This window comes from Mustela erminea, chromosome 19, assembly GCF_009829155.1.
Source record: "Mustela erminea isolate mMusErm1 chromosome 19, mMusErm1.Pri, whole genome shotgun sequence".
NCBI lineage: Eukaryota > Metazoa > Chordata > Mammalia > Carnivora > Mustelidae > Mustela > Mustela erminea.
Window position 1 is genome coordinate 60,652,956 of NC_045632.1, and position 16,540 is coordinate 60,669,495.

At 54.4% G+C, this 16,540-nt stretch overlaps 1 protein-coding gene across 3 annotated transcripts in view; it reads left to right on the plus strand.

Moving 5' to 3' along the window:
- GAS8 (growth arrest specific 8) overlaps positions 1-16,468 on the plus strand; it is a 22,506-nt gene extending 6,038 nt beyond the window's left edge. Inside the window, exons 3-11 of one of the 3 annotated variants that reach the window (XM_032323482.1) lie at positions 5,412-5,609; positions 5,901-6,107; positions 7,761-7,815; positions 8,419-8,624; positions 9,145-9,312; positions 9,488-9,574; positions 12,080-12,289; positions 14,627-14,867; positions 16,215-16,351. In XM_032323482.1, coding sequence (XP_032179373.1) covers positions 5,412-5,609; positions 5,901-6,107; positions 7,761-7,815; positions 8,419-8,624; positions 9,145-9,312; positions 9,488-9,574; positions 12,080-12,289; positions 14,627-14,867; positions 16,215-16,243 — 1,401 coding nt within the window. In that variant the 3' untranslated portion in view covers positions 16,244-16,351. Of the gene's footprint in view, positions 1-5,339; positions 5,610-5,900; positions 6,108-7,760; positions 7,816-8,418; positions 8,625-9,144; positions 9,313-9,487; positions 9,575-12,079; positions 12,290-14,626; positions 14,868-16,214 lie in introns of those variants that run through there. The other 2 variants (XM_032323483.1, XM_032323484.1) reach the window with 2 other exon arrangements.
- The last annotated feature ends 72 nt before the right edge of the window (positions 16,469-16,540 follow it).

Genomic DNA, 16,540 nt, shown 5'->3' on the forward strand with positions numbered 1-16,540 from the left:
TTATTTGACAGATCACAAGTAAGCAGAGAGTAGGCAGAGAGAGAGAGGAGGAAGCAGGCTCCCTGCTGAGCAGAGAGCCCGAAGCGGGGCTTGATTCCAGGACCCTGGGATCATGACCCAAGCCAAAGGCAGAGGCTTTAACCCACTGAGCCACCCAGGTGCCCCTGTTCCCCTATTTTGAATATTCTGTGTCCTTTCAGTTTTATCCTTCTATACACCTGATGTTTGCTGAACTGTTACATAGTATATGTGTGTATAGTATTCTTACTTATTTTGTTTGCCATTAAACGGTAGGAATTACTTATTTTTATTTTTGTATTTTAAAAAAAATTTTTATTTATTTATTTGACAGAAATCACAAGTAGGCAGAGAAGCAGCAGAGAGCGAGTAGGAAGCAGGCTTCCCACTGAGCAGAGAGCCTGACATGGGGCTCGATCCCAGGACCCCGAGATCATGACCTGAGCCGAAGGCAGAGGCTTATCCCATTGAACCACCCAGGCACCCCTATTTTTATTTTTGTATTTTTAATAAGCTTTAATTTTTCCCCCTTTTTAAAAGAAAGATTTTAGTCATTTATATGAGAGAAAAAGAGAGGGAGAGGACAAGTGAGGGGAGGTGCAAGGGAGAAGCAGAGTCCCCACTGAGCTAGGAGCCCAGCGTGGGGCGCAACCCGAGGACCCCGAGATCATGACCTGAGCCGAAGGCAGACGCTCAACCAACTGAGACCCTAGGAGTCCCAGTAGGAATTATTTTAAGCCACTTGTCCACTTTGATGACATTAAGGGCCAGAGAACAAAATTAAACAATTATAATTTCAATTAAAAGGCACCTAAAAATTGCAACATATGGTGAGCCATGAGTGCAATGTTAGTGCCTCTTCCAGCCGCCATGTTGATGAGTGACTGGCAAGTGTGTGCTAGGGACCTATTGGGGGTTCCATGTCAGCTCGTGTGTTTGTGTTAATAAACCTATCTTTCTTTTGATAGTTTTTTTTTTTTAAGATTTTTGTTTGTTTATTTGACAGAGTGAGAGAGATCACAAGTAGGCAGAGAGGCTGGCAGAGAGAGAGAGGAGGAGAGAGCCCAATGAGGGGCTCCATCCCAGGCCCCTGAGATCATGACCTGAACCGAAGGCAGACGCTTAACCCACTGAGCCACCCAGGCGCCCCTTTCGATAGTTTTTAAAAAGAGATGTGTTTATTTGAGAGAGAGAGAAGCAGATTCCCTGCTGAGCTCAGGGCCTGCCACACGGCTCGATCCCAGACTCCTGAGCTTTTTACCTGATCCAAAACCAGGAGTTGGAGGCTTCATCGACTGAGCCACTCAGGTGCCTCTATTTGGATGGTTTTAGGATAAGGTGTAAATACAAAGGTATGTTAGAGAGTTGGGCAGAGGCCAGTGCACAGGGGTGAAGAGTTGCTTGATTTGATTTGACTTTTTTTTTTTTTAAAGATTTTTTCTTTATTTATCTGACAGAGATCACAAGTAGGCAGAGAGGCAGGCAGAGAGAGAGGAGGAAGCAGGCTACCCGCAGAGCAGAAAGCCCGATGTGGGGCTCGATCCCAGGACCCTGGGATCATGACCTGAGCCGAAGGCAGAGGCTTAACCCACTGAGCCACCCAGGTGCCCCTGATTTGACTTTTTTTAAAGGTAGAAGTGTTTCTTTTTTTTTCTTTAAGATTTTATGTGTTTGAGAGAAGGAGAGAGAAAGCACAGAGATGCAGTAAGAGGGAGAAGCAGGCTCCCTGCTCAGCAGGGAGCCTGATGCGGTGCTCCATCCCAGGATTGAGATCATGATCTCACTCAGATCATGACCTGAGCTAAAGGCACATGCTTCACCGACTGAGCCCCCCAGGCACCCTGAGTTGTTTTATTTTATATGCAGAGAAGCTACAGGCAGTTTAAGCAGATGGTGATGGGTTCAGGTTTGTGTTGGAGGGATGACTGGGGCTGCTGCTTGGGGGCTGGACAGCACGTCCCATTGCCCCAGCACTCGAGCTGTTTCTTGTCTCTCTGGATACAGAACTGTGACATAGCAGTGATCGGTCAGCATGTGCGGGACTGACAACCTCAGAACTATCCAGGGTCCAGGCAGGGCTGAGGGGTTGGGGACTGCAGTCTGTTCTTTGGATGCTTACCCTATGGACTTTGTGCTACAGGGTGGTATGTTTTCTGATTTTTAAAGAGAAACTAGGATCTGTGTATTTATAAGAAATCTGAATATTGAGTGAAATCTGATACCATGAGCCAGTCAAAGTAGGTAGCCTGGATGTCCCAATTATTTATTTCTTTAATTTAAATTTTACTTACTGATATTCAGTGTGTATTGGTTTCAGGAGGAGAAATCAGTGATTCGTCACCTCCATATAACACCCAGTGCTCCTCCTAACAGATGCCCTCCTCAGTGCCCATCACTTATCTATCCCATCTCCCACCCACCACCCCTCCGTCAACTCTCAGCTTAGTCTCCATTGTTAAGAGTCTCTTATGGTTGGGGTGCCTGGGTGGCTCAGTTGTTAAGTGCGTTCAGCTGGGGTCATGATCCTGGTCTCCTAGGATTGAGTTCCACATGGGGCTCCCCGCTCAGCGGGGAGCCTGCTTCTCCCTCTCCCTCTGCCTGCTGCTCTGCCTACTTGTGCTCTCATTCTTTCTGTTGAATAAACAAATAAAATCTTAACAAAGAAAAAAAAGGAGTCTCTTATGGTTTATCTCGCTCTTTCTCTTTCCCCCTGCCCCCTTGCCATATGTTCATCTGTTTTCTTTCTTAAATTCTGCAGTGTGAGTGAAATCATATGGTGTTTGTCTTTCTCTGACTTATTTCACTAGCATAATACCCTCTTGCTCCATTCATGTTGTTGCAAATGGCAAGATTTCATTCTTTTTGATGGCCGAGTAGTGTTCCATTGCGTTTATGAACCACATCTTTATCTTTTAGTACTATGAGGACCTATTTAGCCAGAGGCTTCCATCCAGGTTAAACAATAACCTTGTTGTTGAACCCTTAAACTGCCCCTGCTCCCCTTCCCCCAGGGGACTTACTTAAAAACAAGTCCCGTGGAGACTTCCGATCAGTGGGAGGTTGCATACTGTCTCCTAGCTACCAAGGAGTATGGCACCCCCCCCCCCCTTTGGGAGCCTTTTGGGTGCCAATTCTAACCAAGGTGTTAGGCTAGGTCAAATGTCTACTATAGGGTAAATTGTAATTCAATTGGTCACTTATATGTGACCTAACGTAACTGTGGAGTTTCCTCTGTGTGTTACAATCTCATCGGCCACCTGTGCGTGGTCAGTCGCAACCACATGGCCTTTGTCCTTGAAAGCTAGTCTGTGAAACAGAGAAAGGTTGCCCTCTCTTGTAAGAGGTGTGGCCCCAAACATTCGGTTTGATTCTTGACGCTTGGTGCAAAATAAAGCTTTGCTTGACCTTTGCTTTATATCAGTCTCACTCCTTTAATCACTAACCCATTATTGGGGGGCATATCAGTGCCATCTTCTTTTAATAGCATCAGTTGATGAACATCTGGACTCTTTCCAGAGGTTGGCTATTGTGGACGTTGCTGGTATAAAATTGGGGTGCATGTGACCCTTTGGATCCTTACTTTTGTGTCCTTTGGGTAAATACCCAGTAGTGTGATTGCTGGGTCTTAGGGTAGTTCTAGTTTTAACATCTTGAGGAACCTCCATGCAGTTTCCCAGAGTGGCTGCACCAGTTTGCATTCCCACCAACAGTGCACGAGGGTTCCCCTTTCTCTGCATCCTTGCCAAATCTGTTGTTTCCCGACTTGTTAATTTTAGCCATTCTGACTGGTGTGAGGTGGTGTCTCCCTGTGGTTTTGGTTTGTATTTCCCTGATGCCCAGTGATGTGGAGCCCTTTTTCATGTGTCTGTTGGCCATCTGGGTGTTGTCTTTGCAGAAATGTCTATTCAGGTCTTCTGCCTCTCAACTCTCGATTGGGTTGTTTCTTGGGTGTTGAGTTTGATAAGCTCTTTCTAGATTTTGGATACTAACCCTTTATCCAATACATTGTTTGCAAAAGTATTTTCCCATTCTGGGCCACCTTTAGGTTGTTTCTGCAGCTTTTTATCTTGATGACGTCCCAGTAGTTGATTTTTGCTTCTGTTTCCCTTGCCTCTAGCGATGTAGATAAGCAAGTCTGGATGGAAAGGAAATTCTCAAGGAAGCTAAGAGCCTGCCTCACTTTTCTCTTAAATTTAACCTATTTGCAGATTTGGCTGCCATTGGCTTTGGACCAGGCCTTTTTGATGCTAGCTGGTCTTCTGGTTTTATATATATTTTTTTGCTTAACATGTATCTTTAGAGGTGAGTGTTTTAAAATTAGCATTATTCTGTGAATATGTGTATATGGTGCTACACCATTTCATATCCATGTGTCTTGGGGCCATATAATCTTCCAGTAGATTGACTCTAATTTCTCAATCATTTCCCTATTTAAAATTATCTTAGATTATTTCCTTAAAAGAATTTTTTTTTTTAATATTTTATTTATTTATTTGACAGACAGAGATCACAAGTAGGCAGAGAGGCAGGCAGAGAGAGAGGAGGAAACAGGTTCCCCGCTGAGCAGAGAGCCTGATGTGGGGCTCGATCCCAGGACCCTGGGATCATGACCTGAGCCGAAAGCAGAGGCTTTAACCCACTGAGCCACCCAGGCGCCCCCTTTAAAAGAATTTTTAAAAAAGATTGTATTTATTCATTTGAGAGAGAGAGACAGAGAGCAGAAGTGGGGAGGGAGAAGCAGACTCCCTACTAAGCAGGGAGCCCGACATGGGACTCTATCCCAGGACCCCAGGATCATGACCTGAGCCGAAGGCAGATATTTAACCAACTGCCAAGGTATCTCCTTAAAAATTTTTTTAAAAGATTTATTTATTTATATGAGAGGGAGGGAGAGAGAGAGAGAGAGAGAGTGTGTGTGTGTGTGTGTGTGCATGCGTGCATGTGCGCTGGGGGAGGGGCAGAGGGAAAGAGCCTTTAGGCAGACTCCCTGCAGAGTGGGGACCCAGGCAGTGGCTCTAACGCATCACTCCATGAGAGCATGACCTGAGCCTACCGAGAGAGTAGGACTCTCAGGCCACCCAGGTGCCCCTTTTGATGTCGTGATAATGGTGTGACTACTATATTTGAGCAGAAAGCTCTTGTGTTCTTTTGAGAAATTTCTGTCATCTGAATTCCCAGGAATTGAATAAAGGATATAATCATTTTATGTTTATTAGCCACATTCAAGATCTTTCTGCTATTTTCTGAATGTGTCCTGTCCTTGGGCCTTCCTAGCATCCTATTTTCATTTCTTACCTTTAGTTTTTCTTGTTCTTAGGTGAGACTGGCCCTCCTTTCTTCTTGGCACTGGGTGGGCCCCTGCTGGGCCCTCACGGCTCCGCCCTGCCTGGCAGGTGGAGGAGCACGTCAGCCGCATCCGCGAGGAGCTGGACCGGGAGCGGGAGGAGCGCAACTACTTCCAGCTGGAGCGGGACAAGATCCACACCTTCTGGGAGATCACGCGGAGGCAGCTGGAAGAGAAGAAGGCCGAGCTGCGCAACAAAGACCGGGAGATGGAGGAGGCTGAAGAGAGGCACCAGGTTGAGATCAAGGTTAGTGGGGCTGCCTGGCCTATCCCTGCGGGACATGCCTCATGGAACAGCGGAGCTGGACGGGGGCCCGGGGGGAGCATTTTCTCTCCTCCGGTGCAGCCCTTTACCGTGAGAAATGGAGGTATTTCTTGCAGAAGAGTGTGTGTGTGCGGGGCACCCACAGATGCAGGACTGTGTGTGAGTGTGCAGGAGTGTGTGTGTGAGAGTGTGTGCGAGTGTGCAGGGACCCTGCACGTGCAGGGGTGTGTGTGTGCGGGTGTGCAGGCCATCCCCTGCTCCCGCTGTGTGCAGGTGTACAAGCAGAAGGTGAAACACCTGCTGTACGAGCATCAGAACAACCTGACGGAGATGAAGGCCGAGGGCACTGTGGTCATGAAGCTGGCGCAGAAGGAGCACCGCACGCAGGAGGGAGCACTGCGCAAGGACATGCGGGCGCTGAAGGTGGAGCTCAAGGAACAGGAGCTGGCCAACGAGGTGGTGGTGAAGAACCTGCGGCTGGTAGGTGTGAGGGCACTGAGGCCTGACGGGCCGCTGGGGACCGCGAACTCCTGATCATTCAGCAGAACTGGGAATTCATATTTTCCTTAGCAGTTCCCTGCATTTTGGCAATTACTTGAAATAAAAATAAAAATAATGAAAAGCATGCAGCCAGACACATCCCGTTTGGGAACCAGGTACAGTCTTGTGTCTTAGACTGAACCACAAACGGACTCCCCAGGAGGGAAGTCCCACTCAGTGTCTTCCGCCACGTGCTGCTGACCCCTGACACCTGGCTGCTCTCCCTGGGGACTCTCGGACATTTAGAAACACACACAACCATTAGAGTGTCCAGCGTGCGAGCCCCCAGGTGGTGGGAAGTGTCTCGTGCAAGCTGGGCTGATGAGCACGCGGCTGACTGTTTGGTCCTTTCTTGGGGAGGCTGGGGGCTTCCAGGTGGAGGCTGAAATTCATTTGCTGAGTATCTGTAAGACGCAGGCCCCGGTCTGGTTTCTGGGAACATATGGGGAACAGGAATGATAGAAGGACCGCCCATGGATGTCTGATGGCTCGGGAAGGAGCCAGGAGACAGAATGGAGGGTGGACCTGTCTACATATCCACAGACAGGAGTGCTATGGGGAGAACAGAGCAGGGAGGAAGGTGCTGGAGATTGGGGCGGGAGAGGCATTTTTCCAGCAGGAGTTCTGGGAATGGCTCATGGAGAAGCTGACATTTGGGCAAAGGCTGGAAGGAGGGGTTGCTGAGCCCGGCGTAGGGAGACCAGGTCTGAAGAAGGAGCAGGGACGGGCCAGTGTGAAGGCCCAGAGGAGTGAGGGGCGAGGAGGCCAGGGAGATGGGTCAGAGCTTGTCGGCGTCAGGAGCCCCAGTTAGGGGCTTTGACCCAGGCTGAGTTGGTGGACGTTTGGAGGATTTGAAGGTGGTTCAACTGATTTTTCTAAGGCTCCTTCCTGGCTGCAGTCTGAGAAGACTTTGTCAACACATTTGCCTCATGCCTGGAGGCAAGCCAGCCTCCTCGGAACTAGGAAAAAACTCAGTAACAGTGCAGGCTTTGCAGTGAAGCTGGAGGCTGAAGTCTTGGTCGTGGGAATTGTCTGGTCTTTGCTGATAGAAGTACAGCCTGGGCTGGTTTCTAGTGAATTTAGTCATGTGAGACTGCCTGCTTACCTGAGGCCTGGATTTGGAGTAGTTACGTGGTTAGTTCCCCTTTGTGCAAAAACATGACTCTGAACAATAATGTCAGTTTTTTATTCAAAATGGTTACGTGTAAGTGTCAACATACTTTTCAAGCCTGAGGCAGGTCAGCAGGCATCGGAAAGAGCCTGCAGCTCTGTGTAGGTGTGGCCAGTGGTCCGTAGCCTGTGGGCAGACCAAGCCAAAGGCCAAGCATGGTTGTAGTGTTGGAACATCTGTTCACTTTGTGTCGGGCTCAGAGGTGACTTTAGCTGAGGAAGTCGAATGACGAAACATGGAGGTGACCACAACCACATCACTCTGAGCAGGGGACATGAGCTTGGACACGAGGGGAAGCCAGCACCCAGCAGGACCGCTCCGGGTTTTCTGGGCTGGATTTTCCATACGCCTGAGGGGCCAGGCCAGCCCCAGGGAGAGGCTTCTGTGTGTGTCTGGTAACGGCCACCTTCTCTCCCTTGCAGAAGCACACGGAGGAGATCACCAAGATGCGGAATGACTTTGAGAGGCAGGTGCGAGGTCAGTGTCTCGCGGATCCACTGTGAGCCCCCGCCAGAACCCCTCCCACCGGTGGTCATTAACCTTCAGGGCTTCTTAGCCCAGTGCACAGAGACCGGGCTACAGCAGCCCAGACATGCACAGAAAAGATGGGATAGTTTTCGAGGCTGATGGATGGCCCCAAATCCCAGAAGATCTTAATTCCGTGCGAGCCGGGGAGGCTGTGAGCACTGTCTCCTTCCCTGCTCTTGGCAGTTGAAGCAGGTACCCGTTTCCAGTCTCGTGGGCAGTATTCTTAGAATAGTCTTTTCCGTGGCTGCTGGCCTGAGGGCCTCCCGTTTGAGAAATCTGTGTGGTTTACTGATGCAGCTCTCTCCCTCGCCAGCCACACTGCCGTGGGAGCAGCCGACTCTCAGTCGGTGGGAACCCTGGTCCTGGGATCGACTAGCCATGCCTGGTACAGGCCACGGAAGGCTGGCCGTGGTGTGTGTGTGCCACATGTGTCAGCCATGAGCTTGTCCGCATAGCGCTCGTCCCCGGGGTGTTCCTGGGCTGTGTCTGTAGGTTCCGTCTCTGCTTGGAGTCGTCAGGCCCCCTGTTCCTCCGTGTGCTTCTGCCTTTCAGAAATTGAGGCCAAGTATGACAAAAAGATGAAGATGCTCAGGGATGAACTCGACCTGCGGAGAAAGACCGAGATCCACGAGGTGGAGGAGAGGAAGAACGGCCAGATCAACGCGCTGATGCAGCGGCACGAGGAGGCCTTTACGGACATCAAGAACTACTACAACGACATCACCCTCAACAACCTGGCGCTCATCAACTCCCTCAAGGTGCCGCGCGAGGGCGGCGGGCCCCACGCCCCTGCGTAGACAGATACCCACTGTCCTGGCCGCAGCTGCATCGGTGACGTGCCTGCTGCAGACTCGGGCTGGAAGCAGCACGCCGTATGCAGCGCAGACCGGTGGATGGAACAGGGTGCACGGGCCGGGCAGAAGCCTGCGCAGAGCTGCGGTGGGAGGCGTAGCGAGGCTGCCCGGTGCTGGTGTTGTCACCTAGTTGGGGGTAGTGACCATCCCTACTGTCACTACCCCTGGGGACTGTCCCCTACCCCTGGGGGCTGTCCCCGGGGTCCCGAGAGCAGCATGATATCACTGGCTTGGAGGCCGCCTTCCTAGAAAATTCCAAATAAGTTCCCATAGTGCAGAGTCCCTCTGAGTGGTTACACGCAAGCGGTCTGGGACTTGAGGACCATCCTTCCTGGGCGGGAGGGCTCGTGGCCCTCACCCCCGAAGACCACAGTTCCCTCAGCTCTGCCTCTGAACCTCCCGCACCCCGTCCTGGTTCCGACAGGAACAGATGGAAGACATGCGCAAGAAGGAGGACCACTTGGAGAAGGAGATGATGGAGGTGTCCGTGCAGAACCGGCGCCTGGCAGACCCCCTCCAGAAGGCTCGCGACGACATGAATGAGATGCAGAAGAAGCTGGGCAGCTACGAGAGAGACAAGCAGATCCTGCTGGTGGGCTCCCTCCTCGCGCCCCTCCCTCTAACTCAGGACCCGGCTGCCCAGTCACCGGGTACCCCCGAGCCAGCTCTGTCGGATGGTTATTTTGGGGCTGCCGCCCTCCAGAAGTCTGTTCTGTAGATGCCGGATCCTCAGTCCTTTCTTCTCCTGCTGCTTGTTTTCTCTCCAGCGCACAAAAGCACGTTTGAAGGTCGCGGAGAAGGAGCTGAAGGACCTGCAGTGGGAACATGAGGTGCTCGAGCAGCGGTTCGTCAAGGTGAGCAGACGCTAGGCTGGCCCTGCCGGGAGCCTGGAGTGGGAGCCTGGAGTGGGAGCCGGAGCTGGAGCGGAAGCCGGAGTGGGAGCCGGAGCCGGAGCCGGAGCCGGAGCCGGAGCCGGAGCCGGAGCGGGAGTGGGAGTGGGAGCTGGAGCCAGGAGGACCTCTCTTGTCACCCGGCTCTGCAGCCAGAGCGGCTGGAGTCCTGGTGCCCACGGCTCGTTCTGTGAGGCTTGATGGGGTGATGAGGCAGAAAGCTGCAGCCCGCCCTGTGGACGGCCCCGGGGTCTCACCGAGAGCAGCCGCCCTGTGGGGAGACGCTCGCTCCCCATTGTCCTTCCTGCAGGCTCAGCTGCGAGACCTGTGCAGGCCCCTGGTGCCTGGGGTCGGTCTTTCTCTTCTGTATGCGTGTGTCTCCGTGCTGAGGTTAGGCACGCCTGGTAAGGAGGTCGGGGCAAGCTGTCTGTGAGCGAGCGCGAGGCCCCCTGCTCAGCGCGTCCTCAGCCGTGGGGCCGCCCCCTGGATTCTTGCAGACGTCTCCCTGCGTGCCCCGGGCAGCTGGGGCGTCATACCTGCCCCACAGCTCACTCCTCTAGAGTCATCTCCCCTGGGCTCGAGCCCGCAGGCGACACGGTGCGTGTAGCCAGTTCCCCGCACATGGAGCTCTGTTTCTATCCTTTGCTGCGGCAAACGTGCAGCCACAGTCATCCTTCTAAGTTCATTTTTTCTTTGTTTTAAACATTTTGTTTATTTATTTGAGGGAGAGAGAGTGATCGAGCAGCACCAGTAGGGGGAAGGGCAGAGGCAGAGGGAAGCAGGCTGCCCGCGGAGCAGGGATCCCGATGTGGGGCTCGATCCCAGGTCCCTGGGATCATGACCTGAGCTGAAGGCAGATACTGAACTACCTGAACCCCCTAGGCACCCCTTAAATTTCTCTCTGTGTAACTGTGAGCATCTCCTTCTGGGAAGTCAGTCCCTAGCCATGGGGTTGGCATTGGGAATTTGGATAGAGTCTGGCCAGAGGGCCGTTCTGAATGTGATCTTGCCTGAAGTGCCCAGGGGGCCTGTCCTGCCTGTGCCACTGTCACTAACTCAGAACTGCCCGTGGGATCAGGTTGAGAATGTGTCCCTGAGTGTGCTTTTCTCAGAGATGCGGGCAGACCAGCCCCGTCCTTGTGAGTATGTCCGCCTTTTCTCACCTAATGGAACTTCACGGTCACAGACTGTGATTACAGAAGGGCCACGTTCCTCGGCCCATCACATGTGCAGCCCCCTACAGAGAGGCCTCGGAGGGTCCTGTTTGCTGCTGGCTGCCGGCCGGCTAAGAGAAGGGCCCTCAGGTCGCCTTGGGAGTGAAGAGGGTGTGTGTCGGGGGGAGAACATGCAGACTGTGCAGAGGCCGTGCTGGAGCTGGGTACTCTGCCCCCTCCTCTTCTGTTGGGATGTCATTCGAGGCGTGGGCCGTAGTCAGTGTTCCCTGAGAAAACCACAGGTGCTGATGTGTCCATGTTCTGTAGACCAAAGGGACAGGGACTGGATTGAAGCCTGTCTGGGGCAAGCTGTACAGTCGAGAGAAGGATACGGTGCTGTGGCTTTGAGCAGGGGATTCTCTCTCTAGCTGTAAGACGTGCTTTTACACCTGTAGAGAACGTTCTGGAAGGGGTTACGCTGTATGTTCACGTGGTGGCCTCTGGGAAGTTGGGTTAAAGGGTGTTTACTTTTTTTTTTTTTTTTAAATTTTAGTTATTCATTTGAGACAGAGCGAGAGAACATGGGTGTGGGGCAGAGGGAGAAGCAGACTCCCCACAGAGCAGGGATCCCAATGCAGGGCTCAACCCTGGGACTCTGGGGTCAGGACTTGAGCTGAAGGCAGATGCTGAACCCACCGAGCCTCCCAGGTGCCCCAAGGGGTGTTTACTTTTTATACTTCCACAAAGTCTTGCTTTTTTTACAGCGACAGTGAAAAGCAAGAGTTAGAAGGTAAAAAAGAACACCTTTGTTTCTTGACAGGTGGTTGGCCCCAGAGCTATTGTCTAGATCTGCTGTTAGTGGGGCATGCCGACCTGTGGGGGTCTGGGATCTGGGGCTTGCCGAGGGGGTGGGTCCCTAGGAGCCCCTCTCCCCCAAACACTGCTAACCCTTACCCTTTGATCTCACGTAGGTGTGATCAAGAACGTGTCTTACCTGAGCCTTCTGCCCAGACCCAGGGCCCCAGCCCCGCTGTGGGGCCTCGCCAGCCCTCACCGGGGTACCCTGTTGCTTCCTGAAACAGCTTAGTAGCGGCGGGTCCAATTAGCGCTTCCTCCTACCTTCCACAGTGTGGACGGTGGCACGCCTTCCATTCCATCACAGAGAGTGGGTATGCAGGCAGTGTAGACAACACTCAGAGGTAGAAGGGGCTCACTCTACAGATGGGTTCAGGGGCACAGGTGGGAGGCGGCTTCTCCCCAGCGAGCTTCCCCCAGGGCAGGTGGCGTCTCTGGCTGTCACTGCCTGTCCCCTCAGGTGCAGCAGGAGCGGGACGAGCTGTACAGGAAGTTCACGGCGGCCATCCTGGAGGTGCAGCAGAAGGTGGGCTTCAAGAACCTGGTTCTGGAGCGGAAGATGCAGGCGCTGAGTGCTGCCGTGGAGAAGAAGGAGGCACAGTTCAATGAGGTGCTGGCAGCCTCCAACCTGGACCCCGCGGCGCTGACCCTCGTGTCCCGCAAACTGGAGGTGGGTCCCAGGCTGCAGCACCCCATTCTGGTCCCCCAGCTGGCATCCAGGGCTCAGGCTGGGGTCGCGTGTTGGATGTGTGTGTGTGTCTGGCCTCTGTCTCTCCAGTGGGGACTTGCTGTGGACGTTGGGGAGGGACCATTATGGGTTTCCTGTGCTTGGGCACCGACAGGGCCTGCAGACATCTGTCCCCAGGCCCCCCGGCTCTCTCTTGCTTCGTGCTTCACCAGTCCCTCCTCGACCTCTTGGCCCCTTCTGGCCCTGGGCCCACGGCCGTCCGTGCTCACAATAGGGTTAGCTCAGCCTGGACAGCACCTCAAGCTGCTCTCAAAATTCGGGCCTTGTGCTTCTCAGGCATCGGTGACAAGCCTAGAGACAGGCCCGGGGCACAGCCGAACCTATGAGCTCCTAGCCGAGGCCACCGCCACAGTCTGCCCTGGACGCAAAGATGGCCTGCTTGATGTGGGCTGTGGGCAGTTGGGACGGGGACATACAGGGCTGCGTGGTGGGGGCTGGGGCAGGCTTCCCAGAGGGAGTTAAGGTCTGAGCAAAGCCTAGAGTGTTTGGTCGTGAGTTCGCAGTTCTTTGTGGTGGTCCCCTCTGCGTGGGCTGTCTTGGGCACGGGAGGAGCATTCAACAAGACAGGTGAAGCCTGGGCCTCACCAGGATGTGTCACAGAAAGAACAGGCGAGGCCAGAAAGGTGGTCTCTTGCTGCTGGGAAGTGTGGTTGTGCTGGGATCCTGGTCACCTGGGTGACCTGCAGCCCTCAGGCCTGAGGCAGCCCCAGGTGCAGTGTCCCTGCGGGTCTGCATGTCTCCACGGAGAGGCCCAGGGAGGGGCGGCCAGCTTGTCCCAGACACAGCATCTTCCAGGCTGCTCTTCCTTTGTGGAGAAACAGACCCGAGTCTGGGGATCACAGAGGCTTCACTGCGCAGGTGTTTCCTCCTGGGAAGCACACAGCAGCGTTTGTCAGGTGGTCAGTCAACGTGCAATGATGTCGTCTGCTCTCTCGACACCCAGGCCCAGAGGGTTGACCTTTGGGTCACCTAATCTTTCCATAAAGCCCTTTCTGGGGGCCTGGGTCGCTCACTTGATTACGTATCTGTCTGATTCTTGGTTCGACTCAGGGCCTGATCCCATGGGTGGTGGGTTTGAGCCCCGAGTCAGGCTCCACGTGGAGTCTGCTTGAGATTCTGTCTCTCCCTCGCCCTCTGCACCCCCTTTCTCTCTCTCTCTCTCTCAGATAAATCGATCTTTAAAAAAAAAAAAGCCCAAACACTGCAGGCTGGCTTCCTGCCCACCTGGCCTTGACCTGAGGCTCTCAGCTCCCACCAGGTGCTGTTGTATACGTGTGAGCCCCCTGCTGCTTGGGTGTTGGGGGGAGTGCAGAGCTGAGGGAGGAGGGCAGAGCCAGCTGGACAGGGCAGTTCCGAAGCGTGTTGGGTGTGCATGAGTGTGAGGCTGGTGAGGAGCCATGGGTGTGTTCTGAGTGTGGTGGGCTGCATCAGACAGAGCCCCCTGGGAAGGCAGGTGGGACGAAGGACTTGTCGTTCCCGGACATGTTGCTGACGGAGGACAGCTGGGCAGGCTGCGGAGACGTGGTGTCCCTTTCTGGCTGAGACCAGATAATATTCCAGGCAGCGGCGCGTGCCGGCTCGGCGGGCGGCAGGGTCTGTGGGGCTGGAGCCACTTGGAGCAGGGTCTTGGGGCCTGGGGTGGTGCTGCCCCATGGGGGGGCATAGTGCGGGCTGGCAGCACCGGGCACTGGAGACCGGGGGCCCGTCTCACTCCTTGTCCCAACTTGTGAACACTGCCAGGCAGAGAGCGAGGGCGCTTTTGGAAACAGAGGAGCTTTCCTGCCTCTGCTGTTGGGAAGGGCGGCTGGTTCAGGGGCTGGGTAAGGCTTTGCGGCCAGCAGTCCTGATGGAGGGATCAAATCAACCCCATCGACAGTGGTCGCTGCAGCTGTGACCACGGGCCAGGGCCTTTTCTTGTCCGTCCCCTGGCTTGCCCAGAGGAACCCTCCCAGGAGGCAGGTGGGGGGATTCAAGGGCCCCTCCCTGGACCTTGGTTGGCCTGGCTTCTCTGCCTTTGTTTCTCACTTCCCACAACCTAGACGGTTTCCTTAGAGAGAGCCGGGTCCTGTTTTCCCTTTCTCCTTCCAAGAGCTTTCCACACTGGCCGGCTGCTGCCTGTGTGGATGTACACACTGATGGACCCTGGCGCTATTCCCTGCATGTCTGAGATCTCCTGCTGGGGCCCCGAGACCCCCACCAACCCCTGTCTGCCTCAGCCCAGAGATAGGCTCAAACTCAGGTCTACCCTTCTCTCCCTAGGACGTTCTCGAATCAAAGAACAGCACCATCAAGGACTTGCAGTATGAGCTGGCCCGGGTCTGCAAGGTACCTGGAGCCCCTGCCCCCTCTCAGGGCCCCACCTTGTCTACACCTTGGAGGTACACATGGCCTGAGGCTGTCTGGGCCTTTTCAGGTCACTCAGTGTGTGGCCTGGGCTGCATCCCCACAACTCTAGCTACTGTTCTGGTGTCCCTTCCGGGGTCTGCTCAGTGGCTATCTGGTAAGTGAGGGCAGTTTGTCCAGCACGCTCTGTCCTTGTCTCTCATGTGACCCTTGCTCTTGGTGACCTGGGCTCTGGGGTGATTGGATGGGCTTCCTTCACGGAGGGGACAGCTACGAGTCAGTCCAAACTTTTCTCGCTCCTTGTAAGTCTGATGAAAGCTGCACACCCCATCCACACCAAATGCACACATGAGCATGGAGGCCTCCTGCTGGGGAGGGCAGTGAGGGCCCTGAGAACCCGAGAGGCCTGGGCCCTCTCCCTGGAGGTCCTGCCTCTGTGGCGGAGGCCACAGCCTTGTCTGGGCTTTGCCTGTGGGGAATGCAGACACAGTGCTGCCCATGGACACACTCCCCCTGAGAAGCCACCCCATAAGTGTGACTCACATAAGCCTGTAAATGTGCAGGGTGGGGCCGGCTTCCTGGGTCTGTGTGCCTTGGGGTGTGGAAGCCCAGGAGGGAGGCAGGGCCTGCCACTGGCGCTGGGCTCCATGGTGACCCGATCTCCCTGGGCCTCTCCTCGGCCCTGCCCCTCTGGGCCCTTCCTTTAGCTGCTGCGGTATCCCGTGGTATTTACACACACAAAATTAGGGCCATTTAGTGTGTGCAGGTCTGGGGGAATGTCTGTCCCCCAGAGAAGGGCGAGAGCCAGGGCCCAGCCCCCAGGTTCTCTCTGGAGCTTGGCCGCAGTTCACCCTTGCAGTCGCTGCTCCAAGCTCCAGCACTGTTCCCTCATGATGGTGAGGATAACGAGCCCTTCTGAGTTTTAATCTGAGTCAGGCCCGGCTCTAAGCGTTTCACACGCATCAGCTCTTCAAACCCTCACGACCATCCGATGCAATCCACTCTCCAGAAAATAGCCATTTTCCAGAGAGGGGAACAGGAACCTGGCTTCACGTTGGCCCCACCAGCACTCTCTGCCCAGGGCTTAGCCTTCCTGGGATGGGGGGCAGGAGACAGACACAGCAGGGAGGCTCCGTGAGGTCGAGCACGTGCACGTGGAAGGTCATATCCGGGAAGTCAAGGATGACCAGTTTGACCGGGAAATGCCTGATGGAGAACCAGGAGCGTGCTCAGGAGTGTGCACGGGTCTGCTGAGTCTGTGTCTTCTGCCTCAGTTTCCCCATCTTTGAAAGAGGAATGATGATGGCATTTCCCAGTGTGAATTACTTGAGTTCATGTACATAAAAGCGCCCATGACCAGGTGTGGCCTACCGTGAGCTGCCGTAAAGGCTCGCTGTGCGGGTTTCCACTGCCAGCCTCCTGTGGCCTCCAGAGCCGAGGGGGCCTGGGCTGGAGTCTGCCTTGGTGTCGGCCTCTCCCTCCTAACGCTGCTCTCACCCTGCAGGCCCACAACGACCTGCTGCGCACCTATGAGGCGAAGCTCCTGGCCTTTGGGATCCCTCTGGACAATGTGGGCTTCAAGCCTCTGGAGACAGCTGTGATTGGGCAGACGCTGGGCCAGGGCCCTGCAGGACTCGTGAGCACCCCAACTTAGCACCTGCCTGGGACTGCTCCCCAGATGACCTGCTCTTTCACCAAGGACAAGGGCTGTTGGTTTTTTAGATTTGTATCGTCTGCCAATGAAGGTTTTCTACATTTGCTCTGTGTCCCGCTGCCTTTCTGTGTGGAGGAGAGGCACCTCCCGGGCCCATGGCACCCTGACCACCCCCT